We start from the raw sequence: 21,120 nt of genomic DNA, 5'->3' as shown, positions 1-21,120 counted from the left end.
AGGAGCTATGCGATGCCGGTTCAGTCCCTGCGTCGGGAAGGTCCTGGAGAAAGGCATGGCAACCCACTCCAGCATTCTTGCTTGGAGAATCCCACGGACAGAGGAGCTTGGTGGGCTACATCCATGTGGTCAAAAAGAGTTGGATACAACTGAAACGACTCTGTTTCAGGTGTACAGCAAAGTAATGTGTTTATACATATATATGTATATATTAAAAAAATATTTTCCATTATAGTTTGTTACAGGATATTGAATATAGTTCCCTGTGCTATACAGTAAATCCTTGTTGTTTATTTTATACACAGTAGTGTCCATATGTTAATCCCAAACTCCTAATTTATCCCTCCCCTGCTTCCACCTTGGTAACCATAGATTTCTTTTTTATGTCTAAGAGTCTGTTTTGTAAATAAGTTCCTTCATAATATTTTTTTAGATTCCACATATGAGTGATATCACATAAGATTTGTCTTTTTTTTCTGACTTATTTCACTTAGTATGACAATCTCTAAATCTACCCATGTTGCTGCAAATGACATTATTTCATTCTTTTTCATGGCTGAGTAGTAGTCCAGTGTGTATATGTACTGTACACACATGCATGCTCAGTCACTTCAGTCATGTCCGACTCTTTGCCATCCTATGGACTGCAGCCCACCAGGCTCCTCAGTCCATGGGATTCTTCAGGAAAAAATACTGGAGTGGGTTGCCAAGCTCTCCTCCCCAGGGATCAAAGCCACGTGTCCTTCTTTGTGGGCAGATTCTTTACCCTTCAGCCAGCAGTGAAGCCTTGTGCATATGTACTCCATCTGCTTTAGCCAGTCCTCTGCCTGTGGACACTTAGCTTGCTTCCATGTTTTTATGGTTTCTCCATGCAGACGGGGCCAGGTGTGCTCACCTTGTCACCTAACACCTGGCAGTGACTCCCCTCTGGGCGTCTGGTGACTGTTGAAAGGACAAGCGTGCAGGGGCCCCACGTCCACCCTCTGTCTGCACTCTAGCGTATCTCCTGCTCCTTGCACTCTGCACTGAGCTGGCTGCAGTCTCCTATTGCTTCCTTTGAGCCTGCTCTCTCAGTCCTCCCAAATGCCTTTTCTACTTCACTAACCAAAGCAGTGCACTGTGCACCTACTCAAGCAACCAAACTGCTGGCTGAGGAGTCACCAGGGACCCCCCTCCCATCGTCAGATCTTGCGGTCCCTACAAACTGCCCGTGTCTGGCTGGCCCACCTTCCCTCTCACGGTCGCTCTCTGGTTTACGCCCAGCCATCTTCAAGCTCACACCTCTGGTTACTTTCCCAGCACCCAGGCTGTGCCTCTTATGAAAGGGCCCCATTCCTCATCTGACCTTGACCCCCAGACTGCCTCCAGTCCCATCCATGCTTAGGACCCCTGACCACTCCAGCTGAAACCGTCTCCTCTCTCAGAGCTCTCTGCCTCACCACTCACTGGGCGTGGGGACTGCAGGGTCTCCACTAGGGTCTTTTTTTTCCATTTAGTGTTATTTCTTCCCTTTTATTTATGTTTTAAAATTAATTAATTGATTATTTTTGGCTGTGCTGGGTTGGACAAAAAACCCACAGAAATAGAGAGCAGACTGTGAGGGATTTGAGCATCCTCCGATTTTGGTATCCAAGGGAATCCTAGAACCAGTCCCCTGTGGATACCAAGGGATGACTTTATTTGTTTATTGACAGCTTGATAGCACCAATCTGGTGCTAGCCCCTTTAAGTGGACTGAACACACACACACACATTAGGAGCACAGATTTTTAAAAGTCCAGTGTACGAGCCCCTAAAGCTTTCTGGAAATCATTAAGAAAAAAACCTTCTCTGTTGATGGAAATGTTTTATATATTCCTTGACCAGTATGGTAACCACTAGACATATGGACTGGGCCTCCCAGATGGCGCTACTGGTGAAGAACCTGCCTGCCAACGCAGGAGACATCAAGAGACATGGCTTGAATCCCTGGGTCGGGAGGACCCCCTGGAGAAGGGAATGGCAACCCACTCCAGCATTCTTGCCTGGAGGATCCCATGGACAGAGGAGCCTGATGGACAACAGTTCATGGGGCTGCAAAGAGCTGGACATGACTGAAGTGACTTAGCATGTACACATGCAGACATATGGACTATTGAGTGCTTCAGATAGGTCAGTGTGACCAAGGAACTGAATTTTCTATTGTATTTCATTGTAATTAATCTCAATGTAGGTGGCTTTATGTGGCCAGTGGCTGCCTTACTGCACAGCACAGTTGTATGACCCTCCCATTCACCCCATTCTAAGCTGCTCACTTTCTCCTCCGCAGACCCCCAAGCCTCTCTCACCTCTGCCTAGGGTTCCCCTCTAACCTGCTTCGCCACCCTTCTTGTCTGGCAGCTTGATTTGGACCTATCTCTCCACCTCAGTCTCCATGTTCTCCCCAGACATCATGTTTGGCCTCTGCCCAAACTGTACCCATGAGGAAGAAACAGTCTTGCTTCAAGTCCAGACTGCACTAACCTCTGGCTTTTCCCCAGGGAGGGTGCTGCCTTGACAGCTTTCTGATGCTTAGGAGTAAGGACGACACAGTCCAACATGGATGTGCCAGCCACATGAATGACAGCTTTCCTCTCCTAGGACCTTCTCCACCTGCTGTCCTGAGCGCCCCCTTGTGGACAGGATGAGGTAGGACACATGACTGGTTCTTCGAAGTGAGCGGCCAGTGCGGCAAAGGGTAATTTCCTGTCTTATTTTCCGTAGCTCTCTGGCTTAAAGTGAGACCCACTTTAATGGAAAATAAACAAGCAGTCAGGTGGATGACATCCTTTTTACTTTTACTACAGTACAGCAAGATTTTCCAAACCAGAGCCGATGTCTGCTGCAAGCAGAAGGTCCTGTGTACACCCCTTTCAAGCGGTCCAAAGAACATACCCAAATAAGACATTTAAGACGATTCTTCATTTCTCCGACAACAATTTCTCGAAGTGCATAATAGAATAAATAAATAGAAAATATATCTTTGTTCATAGTGACACCTACGAGAAACGTTTACATACAAAACACACTATACATCTAATTCCCGAAAAAGGACCAGCTATTTCGGCAACAGGAGAAAGACAAGCATTTCGGAGGAGTGTTTTGTTTTTTTAAAAAGGCCTAACTCATCTTGAGGCTTCCAAACAGAAAGAACAACAGGAACAATTTTCTAAGCAGTAAGAAAATTTGTGCTACCAAGAACATGCCCAGACACGGGCTCTTGGTGAATGGTTTTGGAAGGAACGTTATATGCACAGATCCTGTGCTGTTTGACAAATGTACAACTCTGAGGATTTTCAAATAGATATTTTCTTTACATAAACTGAACCAAAGACAGTTAACATTCCTGGCCATCGGAAGTGATCGCACCCTAAGTGGTTCACAGTGTGAGACCCTTGCATTAAGAGTTTAGGAAAACTCAACAGGACTATAGACGAAAAGAACATGAGGTCATCTGAACTCTCCTCCCCACGGCCTCTGATCTTCCTGGAAGAGGTCCCTCCAGGGACTCGGGCCTCTGAAGCTGCCGTGTCCTTAGAGGCAGAGTCCCACCGTCACCCCCTAGCAGCTGAAAGACTTCTTTAGTGGGAAAAACCTCTTTGGTGACTGGCTCACCCTGGGAGCGGGGGGTGGACTTAAGGCTGAGCCTCACTGGGTGCAGCTGAACAGACAGGGACAAGAAGGAGTTTGTGGTTGGGGCAGGAGAGGGGACAGACGTGGTCATCATGAGACCCAGAGTGACCCTGGGGTCTCACGAGACAGTATAAACCACAGACAGAGTTTTCCTTTTCCAGAGCTCTCCTGGCTCTCCAAGGTGGGCAGTTCTTCAAGAGGGCCTGGGGTGGATGGACCCTGGAGAGCCACCTAGCCAGCCCCCCAAAGATGTGTCGGGGTGGCCTGACACTGTCTGCTGGGCGTGCCTGCAGACCTGCAGATGCAGATAGCACCAGTGCAGTTATTGCGGTGGCTGGGCGCCCCTCCAGAGGGCAGGTAAGTTTGAGCCAAGTGGAGGCTTCAGGGCCTCCAGAGCCCACAGGAGGGTGCCCTTGTGTGCACGGTGAGGGGGCCGGGGCAGAAACAGTCCTGGCCAACAACTCTCTAGTCTCATCTTTTCTCCCTTCAGGGGGGCTTGTCCTTCAGGAACGCCTGGCCCCTCCGGCCGGCAGTTGAGGCAGCGTGGTGTGGCAGTGAGTGTGGGGAGTGGGGGCTCCCATCTTGGCCCTGCTCTGGCCGTGTGGTTCTTCCCTTTCTTGGAGTCTCATCGTCCCGTCTCTACAACCAAGGCTTTGGACTAGGTGTCTCCTAAGGCCCTTTCTGGTTCCGAAAGCCCAGGCGCCCTGAGGTGTGAGCGCTTCTCGGGGGCTCCCCAGTGAGGAGCAGATGGGCCCTTCATGGAGGAGCCCACCTTTCTCAACTTGACTCCAGCCTCTGTTGGAGTCATAGGTGGGGCCGGCTGGCCCACACTTTGGGTGTCAGGGGCCCACCAGCCCTCCCTGTGATGCACGCTTCTCTGCTATGGGGGTCCAGCGAGTCCAGGGCAATGGGCCACCTTGAAGTCATCCAGCTTCAGCAGGAAGGGCTCAGCCTCTGAATGCTGCAGAGGCTGCCCCATCCTTGCCACCCATAAGCCCCCTGCCCTTCATCTCTACGAGCCCAGGGCCTCTCCTGCAAGAAGCTTCCAGACCCACCTGAGCACGTAAACCCTTTCTTTCCCTCCTGGGAACTGGCACGGCCCCCTTTGAGCCCTCTCAGCTTTCTCTGCCTAGCATCAGAAGGCACTTACACCGACCGTCTGTTGTGCCAGACAGCCGAGCCCCTCACCCTGGGCCTTGCTTCTCACGCCTCCATCCTGGCTGCCCGGAGCGCCAGCGTCATGGATGTCGGCTGAGAAGAATGTTCTTGCCTACCGCAGGACTCCAGACACAGCGTGAGAAGCCACAGACTTCTGGGCTCTCAGAACTGAAAGGGCCTTTAAAAGACCTAGTCCGACTCATGGCCTGGGCGCCAAGTCTCCTGAGAGGCTGACCTCCGGAGGCAGGCTCATCCTCCCCGAGGGCAGCTGGTTCCATCTCGGTGCGCTGTCTACACCTGAGCTCTGAACCCGGTGGAGGTCGGGTCCTGCTTACAGGAATGAGGATTCTTCCTGCACCTCCCACCCTAACATCGTGCTGGAGAGCATGGAGATCTGTGAGTGACCCCGCCCTCCCACCCCCAGGCTGCCTCACAGCTGGAGCAGAACTCCTGCCAAAGGGGACCTTTTTTGCCAGTAGAGCCCATGGCTCCCTGTGGTCCCCACAGCCCCCACTGCAGAGGCACAGATAGAGAGACCCCTGGGAGGCTGCAGGGAGGAGAAGGTTTGCAGCATCAGCCCACATGGCCCTGGGGCTGCAGGTAGACACTTGAGGGGGGTGGGCGGCAGCACCAGGGGGCTCAGAAGCCTCCCCCTGGCCCATCAGGGCTGACACATGGCCTTCCCCGGCAGCTGCCAGACGGGGGCTGTGGGAACCGGCCTCGCTGCCCCGGGCCGCTGCCCAGACTCCAGTGTCAGGGTCCACTGTGGGGGCGCACGGGGTGGCGGCGGTCCTCACAGCTTCTTCTTCCTCACCACCGGGATGGGCACCACTTGGAAGATTTTGGCGTGGTGGTCCTCAGTGTCCAGGGTCACCCAGGTGGGCCGGAAGCTGCCTTTGAAGCCAACGAATACCATTTTCTCTGCAAAGCAGTAAAGTCGCGTAAGCATAAACTTCACGAGAGAATGGCTATGTACCCACTGCCTCCTGGGGTTCCCCATTGCCGTTCCCTGGCCCCCACCAGGCACCCTCTCCTCTAGCTGCACTGGACTGTGTCTCCCTGGGAAGAGCTTTGTGCCGTGTTACCAATGGTGCCTGGCGTTGGTCTGTACAGGGCACACAGGGTCTCACCTGAGCCTCCAGTACCAGTGTGGAGTGCTGGCTCTGCTCTATGCAGGGGATCCCCTCCAAGAAACCAGTTGCCATCAAGCTGACCCTAAAATTAGCAGCAAGTGCCTGCTCCTCTCTTAAGTCCTGTGTCCCCATCTGTCAAGTAATGGCATTCAACTACAAGATCTTTGCCCTGGCGCCAATATCCCGTGGCTTTAGAAGGAAGTTCTGAGCAGCAGAGAAATTTGCCCAGGGGCCCTGAGCAGATGGTGTGGCCCGGCCAGAGCTCTAGAATCCCAAGCCCCATGCAGGGCCCTCTGTCCCACAGCTCAGAGCTCGGCCCCGTCCGAGGGATGTGGGTATCCACGTTGACACTGGGGAATGGCCTCGCCTGGTAGGTTGTACACATGCATCACCCCGGGAATGTGTCCCTTGACTGAACAACGTCACCTTTATGTTCATCAGTTTTTGGCAACAGGGTCTTCATTAATTGATTTTTTTTTTTTTTTTTGCCCAGTCATCTAGCATGTGGGATCTTTGTTCCCTGACGAGGGATTGAACCTGTGCCCCGAGTATTGGAAGGCAGATTCTTAACCACTAGACCACTGGGGAAGTCCCAGGGTCCTAATTTAAGGCACACAGGCCCCCTAGATGCTTTCAGTACTGGGCTGGGGAAGACGCTTCTCTTTTCCTTGTTTTCTCTTTTGGCTCATTGGAAGGACTTTCATTGTTTCTGAATTTTCTCTGCGAGAGGCTTGGGATAAACTTCCCATATGACAGGCTGCTAGCTTTGATGTGTTTTGCAGTCAGGATGGCCTGGCTGCTAAGGATGGCTGGCTTTGAGTTAGAATATTAGGATCCAAATTCTAATCTTAAATGACTAATTCTTGAGTGGCTCTACCTTAAATGGAAATCACAGTACCTGTCTTGCAGGTTATTAGTGAATAACAGATCTTTATAGGATGTTCAGCAAGGCACAAGGCTGGGCATTTACATGATAACTATTGGGCTGGTCAAAAAGTTCATTCACATTTTTCTGTTAAAAAAAAAAACAAACAGAAACAAATACGATGTTCTATAACGTCGTATGGAAAACCCAAATGAACATTTTGGCCAACCCAATACAGTGGACATTATTATCAGGAAGGTTGCTTGGCCTCCTCTCTCAGCCTCCCCAAGGACTCTCTCATCACACTGATGATGGTGATGAAATGCTGACATTTTTGTCCTGGTTGGCTTCCTCCCCGAGGGGCCTGTGCCAGGCTTTATGGCAGAAGAGCTGTGTGATGTTGGACAAGCCATATATATTCTCAAATGAGAGCTTTGCCAGCTACAAAGGACTGTACAAACGCTGACCATTGGCAGGAAAGCTGGGGCAGAGGTAGTGACTCTGGCCGATCCAGGCAGCAGGAACTGAGGCAGGAGGGTCAAACTGAGCCCCGTGGATTGTTGTTTTTCATTCGCTAAGTTGTGTCCGACTCTCTGTGACCCCATGGTATCTCACAAGGCTCCTCTATCCAGGGAATCTTCCAGGCAAGAATACTGGAGTGGGTTGCCAGTTCCTCCTCCAGGGGATCTTCCCGACCCAGGGATGGACCTCATGTCTCTTGCATTGGCAGGCGGGTTCTTTACACTGAGCCACCAGGGAAGAAGAAGCCCTTTCTGCTGATACTTTTGTGGATTAAAAGGGCCATTTGCTGAGTTGATGGGGTGTCTGATCACATGTTAGAATGGCATTGCTGCAGGGCAGGGACGCTGACCAGGGAGCCTCTTGCCCTGCACAGCTGTGGACTGCTGGTTGTGTTGAAGATTCTGAGGTCACACCAGGTTTGAGGGGAAGTGCTCTGGCCTCAGCAGGAGGCCCGGGCATCCAGATTCAGGGTCAATGCAAGAACCCTTACCTTTTAGTTTGAGCCCCTTGTGTGCCCCGAGTTTTTCCAGCACTCTGGTCCATGGCCCTCTGGAGGTGTATCTTCCCTTTGATGCCATGAGAACTATGGAACTGAACCAGAAAGGACAAATGAGAGGCCTGGACAACAAAGTGGGGTAAGGGGTTCCCGGGCAGGGATGCTGCATGGTGGCTGGTGGGACTTGAGTCAGCAGTGCCCAGAGCCCTGCCAGGGACTGGGGGAGAGCAGGATTGTGTGCCGGGCTGACTGGCTCTTTCCATGTGATGACCGACATCCTGAACACCCTCCCACACGTCTGGCTGCAGTTGGTGCCCGTGATCTTCTCTCTGAGCTTGCTCTCAGCTCACTGCTGCTCCATGGCTGTCCCCAAAGAGGACAGAGCTGGCACACAGAGCCCACCATCGGGGACCAGCACCGACGCCAGAGCCCGGCATACAAACGACTTCAGTGTGCATCTCTTAACCTGAAGGTACAAGGATTGTGTAGGACCCGATGGAAATGTGGTGATAGAGGAAGCAGAGTGTTGAGTCACCCTGTGCTCAGGGGAGGGTTAACCCCTCAAGATCATGCCTCCCCATCTCCGCTCAGGCAGGACAGTGTGACTGTTCCATGCTACAGATGGGGAGATGAAGGCACATGGTTACTAAGCGCTGGGTTGAACAAAAACAATGGAAAAACCTGAATGAATTCTTTGGCCAAGCCAATAGCTAGGACGACCTGCCGAAGGGGAGCCGTGCCTGGGGTGGGAGGAGGAGCAGGCCTGGGGCTGCCCAGACTGAAGGGCTCGACTTGCAAGAGTCCTGCTGAGGAGCTGAGATCTCTAGTCCCCTGGCCTGGGTGCGATCAGGCCAAAGTGCTGGAGAACGGCCATTGTGGGGGTCCACACAGCTGCTGGGCCAGACGGCAGGACATGCACACCTCCCCCAGGAACAGAAACAGGGACAGAGGCCCACTGGGGCTTCTAGTTTTCCTCTCAGAGGAATCCTGTAACCACAGACCGCAGTCCAGACATGGAAAAACTGTATAGGACTCTGGAAGCCGTTGTTACCCCCATATGTGTCCCATAGGGAGCAGAAAGACAGCTGTCAAAATGTAAAGAGCTCGTGTGTGGGAAGAGCAGAGAGGAGGGGAGCTGGGCTGCCCCGGCTCCTCTGGATCACAGAGGGCTGGGGAGGAGGAGGGCAGTGCGTTGTCAACACCCTTGACTCTGGATTCTAGATCCGGGGTCTGTTCCCAGGAGACTGTCCCCGTCGCTCCCATTCAGAAATAAAGCTAACACCCCTTTGGCTCAGTGAAGCCTCCTTGCTGGGCTGGACTCAAATGAAGAGCATGTCCTCTGGGAGTGGGGAGGGAGATGGACAGAGCTACTCATGTGTCCTGGCCTCCTGGCAGCACCGGAAGCTGCCTGTACTCTTCAGGGGCCCCTCTCTGCCTGGCCTGAGCCTCTCATGCCCACTGAGCCCCCACACCTGTCAACATGAGGCTCCCAAGGGTGCTGACAGAGGCAGCCCCCGGAAGCCATCCTGGAAGGCTCTGATGGGAGCAGTTGCATCCTCCTTTCCCTGGGGCTGGGGTGGCCCCGTGGATGGGGTGGGAAGGTGGGGCCACCTGGCTGGGACCTGGGGGGACAGTGGGGTGGGACCTGCCTTGCGTTATTCCTTCAAGCCCTGCTGCTCTCCCTGAGGTTGGGGGGGTACCCGGATCTTGCCTGGGTACCCAGCGCCAACCCAGGGCGTGCTTCACAGCAGGTACTTGGTGAGGGCTGTCCCCAGCAAGGTGCACTGGGGCTGTAGCATGGGCTGAGAGGAGCCCTGGATGGGGAGGCCCTACGCCTCTCACCCCTGGTTTTCAACAGAGCAGCTCTGCATTTCGGTTTCTTTCTTTTTTTTTTTAGTTTGCTTGGGCTCAGTAGTTGCAACGCACTGGAGCTTAGTTGCTCTGCAGCACCTCAGTTGTGGTCAGGGATCAAACCCTTGTCTCCTGCATTGCAAGCCAGATTCTTAACCATTCAGACCACCAGGGAAGTTCCTGCATTTCCGTTTCTTATTGTAGGCTTCTGCATCCTATTTCATTTCCAGGAAAAGTCCTCTGGCCCCAAAAGGCACAGAAACTAAAAATCTCTAGATGATCCTCTTTTTCCCCAAATCAGCTAATCTCCTGCTTCGGTATGAATCTGCATGTGAAAACATGATGCTGAAGAAGCACATGACCAAAGGTGGTCAAGCACCACCCTGTCTTTGGAATCTCACACAGCGTCCAGTTCAAGTCAGGCCCTCATATAGCATCTGGGAAGCACTTGGTTTTCATCAGTAAATATTTTCCAAGCACCTCCTGGATGACAGGTACCACATGGAGCACTTAGACTGCCCGCTAGTCCAGGTTGTGGCTTTGGAGTGAGTTCTCCATTATATCAGAAATGAAAATATGAGTTGGATATGATCCCCGTACTGCTGTATTTAAAATGGATAACCAGCCGAGACCTACTGTACAGCACATGGAACTCTGCTCAGGGTTATGTGGCAGCCCAGATAGGAGGGGAGTTTGGGGGAGAATGGATACATGTATGTGTGTAGCTCAGTCCCTTTGCTGTCCATCTGAAACTATCACAACACTTAATTGGCTATTCGCTAATATAAAATAAAAGGCTTAAAAAAATAAAAATCTAGACCCTAGATGAGGGAGCAGATACATCCACTGGTCCTCTGTGGGGGCAGGGATGGGTAGAAACTTTTGGTTGGATCAGAAGAGACCTCACCAAACAGGTGATGTGTGAGTTAGTTTTGGAAGGTGGCAGGGAAATTACCCCTAGGAAAGGGGACAGGCGACACCTGTGTTTAAGAAGCTCACTGCCCCCTCGCCCCCCGCCCCCGCCAATATGGTGGGTGGATTCAAGTGGGGGAGGCTGGGCGAGGGAGTCTGTTGGGTCACTGTCTGACAGTGTGGGTGGCAGAGTGGAGGCGATGGAGAGGGTGTCCTGGGATAAAAGCAGGGCAGCCACGATGCAGGCAATCGACAGGTGTGATTACTGAGTGTGGTGATGTCAAAACGAAAGAAAGACCAGAACCAAATGTGATGCCTGGACTCTGGTGTAGCTAGTTGCCTGGATGGGAGATGACGATTTCACCAAAATGTGGCCAAGAGGGTTGGCTGGTTTAGAGGATTAAAAAAAAAAAAATGATGAGAATTCAGTTCCATAGGGGACATTTGGGTGGCGGAGTCCAAGTGGCCGTTGGATAAAAATATCTGGCATTTAGGAGGGAGACGGGGGCTGGAGAGGCTTGGCAGCCACCAACATTTGGATTGCAGTGAGTGCGGGCGGGGATGAGCTCACGCTGGGAGAGTGTGCCGGGTGGGGGCGGAGGGCCGGGGCAGGCTTCTCATGTGTAGCTGGTAGACTCGGCCTGACCTACATTCACAGTGGCCCCGGCTCCCATCTCAGAGGCACCAGGTAGGGAGGCTTCCTGGCCAGCTCCCACCATGGATGGGCAGACCCCTGTTGTTATTGTTCAGTCGCTCAGTTTTGTCTGACTGTTTGCAACCCCATGGACTGTAGCCCGCCAGGCTCCTCTGTCCATGGAATTCTCCAGGCAAGAATACTGGACTGGATTGCCATTTTCTTCTCCAGGGGATCTTCCTGACCTAGGAACTGAACTCGTGTCTCCTGCATTGCCAGGCAGATTCTTTACCAATGAGCCACCTGGGAAGCTGTGGACAGTGCGTGGAGGCTCCCTAAGCTTCCTCAGCCTGGACTGTGATGCAGGCCTCAGGGACAGGAAGGGGGCCTCGGCCAGACTCACTTGTCGGGGATGGTCGCCACGTAATTGAAGAGCTGCCAGGGGATGCCCTGCAGGATGGCATTCCTGAAGCCGGTGTGGTTCAGTACCTGCCCGTGCCTCCCGTCAATCACCACCACCTGGATGCCGTCTTCCAAGCTGGGGTACTTCTTCCCATCCACCTGCAGATGACAGGCAACACAGAGTGTGACATGGAGGCGGGGAGGGGTCCCGAAGGCATCAGAGTCCTGAGGCTCTCCTGCCCACATGGGTCCCCTGTAGGCTCTGAAGGCAGAGGGTGTCAGTACAGCTGTTCAAAGCATAAAACCCACTTCAGTCAGTTCCTGCAGCCCTGCCTAGTGGCTGAAGGATGTGTGTGTGTGTGTGTTTGTGTGCATGCTCAGTCGCTCAGTCATGTCTGACTCTTCATGACCACATGGACTGTAGCCCACCAGGCTCCTCTGTTCATGGGATTTCCCAGGCAAGAGTGGGTATACTGGAGTGGGTTGTCATTTCCTCCTCCAGGGGATCTTCCCAACCCAGGGATCGAACCTGTGTCTCCTGCGTTGGGAGGCAGGTTCTTTACCACTGAGCCATCTGGGATGGCCTCCCCCTCAAAAGACACGTTTACTGCAACCTTTGGGAGTGACCGTATTTGGAGCAAGGGCCTTTGCAGATGTAATTAAGTTAACGATCTCAAGATGAGGTCATCCTAGATTTCGGATGGGCCCTAAATCCAAAGTCAGATGTCCTTATAAGGACAAGGAAGAGGGAGGTCTGAAACTCAGTCACATGGGGGAGAAGACCACAGGAGGACAGCGGCGGAGGCCGGGGGAACACAGCTGTGAGCTGGGAAGGGGGGCATCCAGGCTGCTGGTGGCTGCAGAAGCTGGAGGAGGCCAGGGAAGGACTCGCCCTCAACACCTGCAGGAGGAGACAACCCTGGCAGCCCCATGGTGTTGGGCATCCAGCTTGTGAACTGTGCGGGGAAGGTTCTGTTGTCTTCAGCCACCTGGCTGGCAGTCACTGGCAACCACAGCCCTAGGCACTGACACAAGGTCTCAGTGACCAGAGATGCCCCAGGCACGGGGACGGTGGCTTACTTGGATGTACGCCAGGTCGTTCAGCAGGTGGAAGAAGCGCTGCTTGGCACTCTCCATCTTCACCTCCAGGAAGTGGTCCTTTGTCTTCTGGAGAAAAAACAAAAACCCAGGGCGGGTGTCAGGTTCGGGGGGTCCAGCGTCCAGCTCGAGGGCTGGTCGGCCTCTTCACTTCCCTGTAACCCCTCAGCCATGGGAAAGGGTTTAAAGAGGGGAGCAGAGGTCCGGAGAGGAGCCTGAGGGCCCTGGGGCTCAGCTGGCTGTTGGCCACTCACCAGCAGAGAACCGAAGAGCTTCTTGGGCATGGGCACGTCCACGATGGCCTTCTCCGTGAACTTGGGGTAGGCCGTGGCCGCGCAGTCGCTGATGCCTGCGTTCTTTGGGATCAGAGCTTTAATCTTTATCCTCTCGCAGCCCTTCACAGAACAGAAGGCAAACTTCTCTCTCTCGTTCTGAGCTTTCAGCTTCAGGAAAAGCAGCCTGCACACAGGAGCAGAGCGGGCGGTTCCCTTTGGTATCCACATCTTCCTCCTCCCCCCACCCGCTTTCTTCCTCCCTCTGCCTCCGCACTCTGTGCTGGCCACAGAACTAGACCCAGTGGGCCCCACAGAATGGAGGAGCACCCCTCCACCTCCACAAGGTTGTACGTGGTTGGAGAAATGAAAAAAAATGCACTGAAGATAAAGCTAATACTGACAATTTTCATTTTCCGAGCACCTACTCTCTGCTATGCTAGGCACATGCCATCAACGGACATATCTCATTTAACCCTCAGACAATCTTATCAGGTGTCCTAGGCCATAGCAGAATAGAAGGTAGCCATTGAAGGCAGGTACTCAGAACATAAGAAAGAGTAACACATTTGTCAGGCAGAAAGATCATGGAAAACAGCCCTAAGAATTAAAAAAGCCTGAGTCTGGCTTTCTACACAGGAAACAAGCATCCTACAACCCAGCTCGTCCCTGAGGCTGTCACTGAATTAAAGCCCAGTGTGATAATAAATAGGTATAATGATGAGCTAAGCAACCAATAAAAGGGGTGAATTAACTAGCAGAATCTGATCAAAAAAGGTTCAATTTGTTTAGTGACAGTTTACATTTGAAAAATTCACACCTCTGGAACAAAGCAATTCTCATGATCCTAAAAGAAGATATTAGGCATAGATGATGCGATGAAGACTTCACCTTATTTACATTTTTTTCAATCATAATAGTTTCTGCTGTTGTATGAGGGATATTTAATTCCTTCTCTAGTTTTCATACGGAGGGAGTTTTCTAAACACTCCTGGGCCCATCCTGTCCCCTCACTGACGTTTTCCCAGGGAAAGTGGAGTGGCTCATTTGACTGCTGGGTGTGGGGATATAGGTCAGCCAACGGGGTGGGATGGGGGGAGGCTCTGGTCTGCCCCCCATGTACCCCGTTGTTGTTTAGTCGCTAAGTCGTGTCTGACTCTTTGTGACCCCATGGACTGTAGCCCACCAGTCTCCTCTGTCCATGGGATTTCCGAGGCAAGAATACTGGAGTGGGTTGCCATTTCCTTCTTCAGGGGATCTTCCTGACCCAGGGATTGAACCCAAGTCTCTTGCATTGGTAGGCGGATTCTTAACCACTCAGCCATCAGGGAAGCTGTTCCTTACTATTTACACGCCACTTGGAAGTTATTTCCTATGGCATTCATTATCTTCATGAATATTACTGCAGGCATGAACATTACCCAGGTCCTAAACCCTAAAGACCATGCTATAATCTCCACAGGTATCAAAAAGGAATGAGTTTTATTCACAAATACCACAGTCATATGAACATGGGATGTTTTCCTTTAATATTTTGGCATAGGCATCGGAATATCAAAGACAGTATGCTGACTTCTTGAAAAACAGGCTTTCCTGTGGGACGTCAGATGAGTCTACTGTCATTGCCAGGGTTCCCCAGGCAAGCTTTTCTCCTCCACTGGACTAGGAACTTCATAGCTGAGTTATTTGAACTCTTGTTTCATCTTCTATTTTGGTGTGCTATTTTGTTTTTCAAAAATCATATGGTCAAATGAAGAGTTTTCAAGTAAGAATGAGCAAAAAAAAATTAGTTTCCTTTTCAAAGCTTATAGAAAAACAGCTCCAGCATTGCATGGCGGCTCATTCAGGGCTACTTATGAATCACAACGCTGGTTTCAGCGTCATTGCATGGCCACCCTCATGAAATAAGTAGCCTAGAGCTGGGTAGAGGCACCCAGTATTGGGAAGCTCTGCTCACCAGTAGCTCTGTCATCAGTGAGACAGGTTCCTCTTCACCTGCTGTCCTGTCTGCCCCACCACTGGTTTAGAACTGATGTGGGGAAGGGGTGCTCTGTGCTGCCTCTCCAGACCCCAGCATTTTTACTTACACTTATGACTTTCAAATCTGAATTTCCCTTTAATCAAATTGATAAAGCCCTATCTTTATAGATATTTCTAAGCATCCTCTATTTCCTAAATGTTGATTTCAATTCAAGGGTGGAAAAAAAAGTACAGCAGTTTCCCTGATGTCCAGTGACTAAGACTCTTGGTTCCCAGTGTAGGGGGCCTGGGTTCCATCCCTTCTGGTCAGAGAACTAGATCCCATATGCTGCAACTGAGAGTTCGCATGCCTCAACTAAAGATGCCATGAGCCACAACTAAGACCCAGAGCGGCCAAATAAATAAATAAAAATATTTTTTAAAAAGGAAGGAAAAAAATGAATATCAAACAATATTTTACCCTTAGTCTCTGGAGAGTTGGCTAACAACAGGCTCATGGCTCTAAAGACATGTCAGCATTCTTAAGATGTCAGAGTAATTCTCTCTCTCTCTAGGGAAGGTGACCTCCTAGCTCCCTGTCTCCAGGAACAGGGACTCTGTCCCCGTGATGTCCCTACTGAATAGGACCTAGTGCAGTTCAGCAAAAAGGGGAGGATGTGGAGGTACAGAGAGGTATGCGCTCAAGACCAGCCGTGCCAAGTTCGTGCTAGGTTCTTTGAACAAATTGTTCGTTACCCTTCACCCTGTGCCTCCTCTGCTTATTTCTGAATCAAGGATGATATCATCAGACTGTGGTGTAAGGAGTTGAGGTCATGTGCCACATTTTCTCAGTTCTAAGATTCACTGCTTTCACATTGTTTCTCCTAAAATAGGTGGATTCTCTACAACCCACGTGTATATTAAGAGCATGCTTGTTTTCCTCCCAAAGCTTCACAGCTTTAAAAACAATGTCACTGGTAGATGATACAATCCACCTGAGATCAGAAGTGCCTGGGAAAGGGTATTAGGTTACCCATTGCATGGTGGGTCTGGGATTACTGGAAAGGCTAGGGGACAACCTAAGAGGGCTCCTCACCCCGAGTCCTCATCCCAGTAGTAGTGGCTGCGGCCAGGGTGGCTCTGCTCCACTTTGTCCATCTGCGAGGTCTTCACGAAGATGCCCGTCTTGGACGTCTGCTTCAGCAGGCGATTGTGGACGTCCGAGAGGATGGAGAAGGTGGTGCCCCGGGGGTAGCAGAGTCCCACTCGGATCCAGTCGCCCCTAGAACCGGAAGGACAGTCATCAGGTGACGAGTAAGGATGTCCCAGCCACGGGACCTCTTCGGTGTGCACTGGACAAAGACCCAAGCATCCTCCACCAAATGGCATGTCCACTTTTCAGTGGGGAGTTTTGAAAGAACATTTGCTGTTGGTCATGATTGGGTCAGATGGTGTTCAAGGACAGAGGGAGAGATGATGACTGGAATGGATGATGGCAATGGGTCAGTGGGGTGTCCCCAGGGTCTGCAGTGTGTGTTCCATGTGGAATATTGGCTAGGAAAAATAAAAAGACCTTCTTTCAACAGGGCTAGGAGCTTCCCTAGTGGCTTAGATGGTAAAGAATCTGTCTGCAATGCAGGAGACCTGGGTTCAATCCCTGGGTCAAGAAGATCCCCTGGAGAGGGGAACAGCCACCCACTCCAGTATCCTTGCCTGGAGAATTCCATGGACAGAGAAGCCTGGTGGGCCACAGTCCAGTGGGTTGCAAAGAGCGGGACAAGACTCAGAGACTAACACTTTCACTTTTTTACTTCAACAGGGCCAGAGTGAAAAAACCAGGGTCTGTAAGATCTGGATTCAGCCCCTTCCTGGTTCAGCCTGATTGTGGGGCCCATCTCAGCTCTCTGGGTCTTCTTTTCTGCATCTGATAAATGTCTGTCTCACGGGAATACTGTGCCAAGTTAATGATGTTCATGCACAGAAGATACGTGACATAAACAAATACGTGAAGCCCTCTCCAGATGCCCTCAGCTTCACCCCTTCACCTCACAGAGTCTCGTCTCTTTCTGTAAAATGGGAACGCCAGGGATTTTTGCCGTAGGTCGAGCACTTTGTAAAGCCAGGTGCTGGGTGCAATGCCTGCCGTACACTCTCACACTCCATCCTCACTACAACTCTGCAAAGTAACACTATGTAGGCTCATCTCCTAGATGAAGAAGGAACAGAGGTTCCGAGGGTCAGACACCCTGTGCGAGGTCATCCACGCGCGGAACAGGGCCTCACTCCGCGTCTTCTGCCTCTTAACCACGAGGTGATGTCAAGCCCGCTAGGTGCACCCTCATGCAGGGGTGGTGTGGGCTAGCCTGGGGTTCTGTGAACAGTAAGCCCAGGACTTTGAAATGAGGCCCTGTTATCACCATAGCTTTGAGCGGGGCCAGGGCAGCTGTCCCCAGGTCACCTTGCTCCTATGACGCCCCCCACTCACTTGTTGAAGTTGATGAGCCAGATGGTGAGCTCAGACGGGGCGGTCTGGTCCCAGTGGATGGTGTAGCCCTTCTGCAGGGTGATGACTGGCTGGTACTGCTGGTAGTGTGTGCTCCTGGTCAGGGCCCCCTCCAGGTGGAGAGGGTGGTTGGGGAAGTCATTCTTGATGATCTTCATCCGCAGATTATTGGTCTTGTAGGCCTGAATGTACATCTTTTAGAGCCCAAAAAGGAAACACACAACGGGGTAATTACCAGGGGTCATCCCGGGAGCATCTGGTTAACATCTGAGCACAGAGTACACTTTCACAAGCACTTGCTCTTCACAGAGCCCTTTTTAGAAAGCTTGAATGAAAGGAGGCCAAATAAGGGGGCATCTCTTTCTGCTGGTGAATGCGGTCCTAGTTGTTCTGTGCAAGCCAGCCAATGCTCTCCATTCATCTTCAAAAAAGCACTGTTGAGGGGAGACTAGTGGGAACTTGGGGGGTGTCTGCTTAATTGTTAGAGAGCAAATTGGGGGGAAAGTCAGGGGGATCAGGAAGGAGGAGGAGGGGAGAGAGGATTTTCACACTTCTGCTGCAGAAGTAACTCCCCTGTAACAGCTACTGTCCTGTCTGCATTTGAGAAAGAGCCTGGCATGTGGCTGACTTCTCCCTCTCATCCTTGGTGTATGGCTTGAGTGGCCAGTCCCTGTGGCTCTCGGCACACATCGGGTGACCAATGGTGTCTCATTTCAGAGGCAAACATGCAAGCAAGACTGTTAGCCACTAAGTCCAAAGGACAGAAGAGCCTGAATGCTTTGAGCCACCCTTGGTTTAAAACACCACGTCCTGATAGAGAAAAGACTTGTGGCTGCCAAAAGGCAGAGGGAGGAGGGAGAAGGATGGATTGGGAGTCTGGGGTTGGTAGATGCAAACTATGATATTTAAAATGGATAAACAAGAGGGTCCCCATGTATAGCCCAGGAAACTAGATTCAGTAGCCTGTGATAAACCATAACGGAAAAGAGAACCTAAAAAGAAAGTATATATGAGTATAATTGAATCACTTTACAGCAGAGAATGGCACAATCTTGTAAATCAACTATGCTGTTTAGTCGCTAAGTTGTGTCGAACTCTTTTGTGACCTCATGGACTGTAGCACACCAGGCTCCTCTGTCGGATTTCCCAAGCAAGAATACTGGAGTAGGTTGCTATTTCCTTCTCCAGGGGATCTTACCAATCCAGGGATTGAACCCGAGTCTCCTGCACTGGCAGGCATTTTTATTTTTTTTTAAATCACTGAGCCATCTGGTGGGTGGTAGTGGTTTAGTCCTTAAGCTGCATCTGACTCTCACGACCCTATGGACTGTAGCCCACCAGGCTCCTCTGTCCATGGGATATCCCAGGCAAGAATATTGGAGTGGGTGGCCGTTTCCTTCTCCTTGAGCCACCTGAGAAGCCCCCAAATCAACTATATACTTCAATTTTTTAAATCCATTAAAAACCAAACAACACTGCACCCAGAACTCCCCTGGTGGCCCAGTGGCTAAGAATCTACCTTCCAATGCAGGTGATACAGGTCTGATCCCCTATTGGGGAAATAAAATCCCACATGACACAGAACTCAGCCAACGCCCCACAGCTACCCAACCTTCATGCTCTAGAGCCCGTGCTCTGCAACTAGAGAAGCCCCTGTGCACCACAACTAGAGAAAGACTGCATGCCGCAACAAAGATCCAGTACAGCCAAGAAAGAAATCAAATGAAACACCGTGTCCTGTTTTAGGATCTGTCCCATATTCATCAGGTGACATCCCTGTGGCTGTGGCCAAGAGAAAACATCACATCAAGATTCAATAACATTGTGCCTTTGGAAAGGAGTTCTCTTCCTTTCTGCTTGTATCACATGTAAAATGGGAAGAGGAACTTCAACCCTGCCCTAACATGGAGTTGTCATGAGTCTAAGAGTTTAAAGGTATTGCATCTTAAAGCCTGTGGTGACCTGTAAAGTGAAGGAAGGATATTATCATTATAATTTTTTAGTGTTTACATGTTCTTTTCCCATCCTTTTATGTTTTTAATTTATTTTTAATTGGAGGATAATTGCTTTATGGTATTGTGATGGTTTCCGTCATACATCAGTATGGATCAGCCATAGGTATACATATGTCCCCTCTCTCTTAAACCTCCCTCCCATGTCCACCCCATACCTCCCCTCTAGGTTGTCACAGAGTACAGGGTTGAACTCTGCATGAAACTGCAAATTCCCACTGGCTATCTCTTTTACATATGGTAGTGTATATGTTTCAATGCTACTCTGTCAATGCATCCCACTCTCTCTGGAAAGGAGAATATTAATAATAATTAGCCGGTAGTGGATTCTGATAACCTCCAAGCTTGGTCAGCCCTTTTCTGCAGAAGATGAACAATGTATCAGTAAGAAAGGGTGGGAAGGAAGCTCAAGATCAAGGCTCCCTCCACACGGAATGTCTCGGCCCTGAATCAGGGATGCTCTCACTTTCAGAGTGCGGCTGCAAGGCATAAGGGTCTGGTCACCCTTTAATTATGTGGGTCATGACTCCCGTCTATCAGCTCCCTTCCGACCACACTTCCCTTCTGAGCTGCCCTGGACCATGATGTCATCTGCTCACTCCCGGAGCATCAGACCCCTTGTCCTGCCCACACACACGGCAGCCCGTTGGCGTGGACCATTCCACAGGTCCGCCTCCCCTGCAGGGCACCGGGGCAGGCCTGAGGAAGTCTCGCAGTGGGGAAGGGGGTGCCCTTCCAGGCTCCATCAGCCGTCTCCACTGGGTTTGTAGCATGGCCTGGCACTCCTTCCACACGCCTCTGTCAGGATTTCCCAGTCTCTGCGGCAACTCTTTCCAACCTGATTGCTCTCTGCAGACCCCCTGGCTCAGGCCCACTCTCTACCCCTTCAGTGCATCACCTCCTCTTCTACTGTGGAAAGAAACACCCTGGACCTCCCTGATCCTGGCCCCTTCTTCCTCTGTTCCCTTCTCCTGCTAACGCCAGCCCCTCCTGCCTCTGCTGGAATCTATTCCCAGCACAGCCCTGCCCCGGGGGCCTACCTTGCCCCAGCATGGCCCTTTCCCTAGCTCCCTGCTCTGTCTCTCCCCAGATATCAAACCACCTTACCGCCTTTGGCACTTCTCTTTTCTTTCTTTTTTGATTTTAGTTCCCCGACCAGGGAATGAACCCGGGCCTTTGGCAGTGAGAGTGCAGAGTGTTCCCCACCGGACCTCTAGGAAGTCCCCCTTTAGGTCTCTCCTAACGCCCACCCCGATGCTGGCCTCCACAGTGGTGGTAACTGCCTGCCTGTGGGGTGGTGGTGAAGACTTCCTCATCCCTACATGTTCCTACCCCGAGTGGGGCCCCCAGGCTCACCACCCTCCTCATCTTACAGCTCTTTGTCTCCTTGGAGACGTTTCTTTTGCTCATCCAGTCCTGGTTATTCCTCCACATAACATTAATATAGTCACCAATATTTTCACATTCTGGGCACTTTCCTTGCCTGCTGCCCACGTGGCCACTGGGCACTGGAAATGTGGGCAGTGTGGCCGAGACCCCAGATTTTAAATTTCATTTTAATTAATTTAAATTTCAAAAGTGGTGTAAGAGAGTTTTCCCTGAAACACAGCTTTATTGTTTTGGTAGGACTAGCTTTGACTTTAACTGTAGAAA

The 21,120-nt window shown here is 51.2% G+C and overlaps 1 protein-coding gene across 7 annotated transcripts in view; it reads right to left on the bottom strand.

Annotated features, from left to right (window-relative positions):
• Positions 1 to 2,789: 2,789 nt before the first annotated feature.
• CEMIP (cell migration inducing hyaluronidase 1) overlaps positions 2,790 to 21,120 on the bottom strand; it is a 160,135-nt gene continuing 141,804 nt past the window's right edge. For all 7 annotated transcript variants that reach the window (XM_061394593.1, XM_061394588.1, XM_061394589.1 and 4 more), the window contains 7 exons: positions 17,438 to 17,649; positions 16,049 to 16,234; positions 12,976 to 13,180; positions 12,704 to 12,790; positions 11,625 to 11,782; positions 7,819 to 7,919; positions 2,790 to 5,729 (listed from right to left, as the gene is read on the bottom strand). In XM_061394593.1, the coding sequence (XP_061250577.1) occupies positions 5,602 to 5,729; positions 7,819 to 7,919; positions 11,625 to 11,782; positions 12,704 to 12,790; positions 12,976 to 13,180; positions 16,049 to 16,234; positions 17,438 to 17,649 (1,077 nt within the window). In that variant the 3' untranslated portion in view covers positions 2,790 to 5,601. The remainder of the gene's footprint in view (positions 5,730 to 7,818; positions 7,920 to 11,624; positions 11,783 to 12,703; positions 12,791 to 12,975; positions 13,181 to 16,048; positions 16,235 to 17,437; positions 17,650 to 21,120) is intronic.

This window comes from Bos javanicus, chromosome 21, assembly GCF_032452875.1.
Source record: "Bos javanicus breed banteng chromosome 21, ARS-OSU_banteng_1.0, whole genome shotgun sequence".
In the NCBI taxonomy this organism is placed as follows: Eukaryota; Metazoa; Chordata; class Mammalia; order Artiodactyla; family Bovidae; genus Bos; species Bos javanicus.
This window is presented reverse-complemented; position numbering and strand designations above follow the sequence as displayed.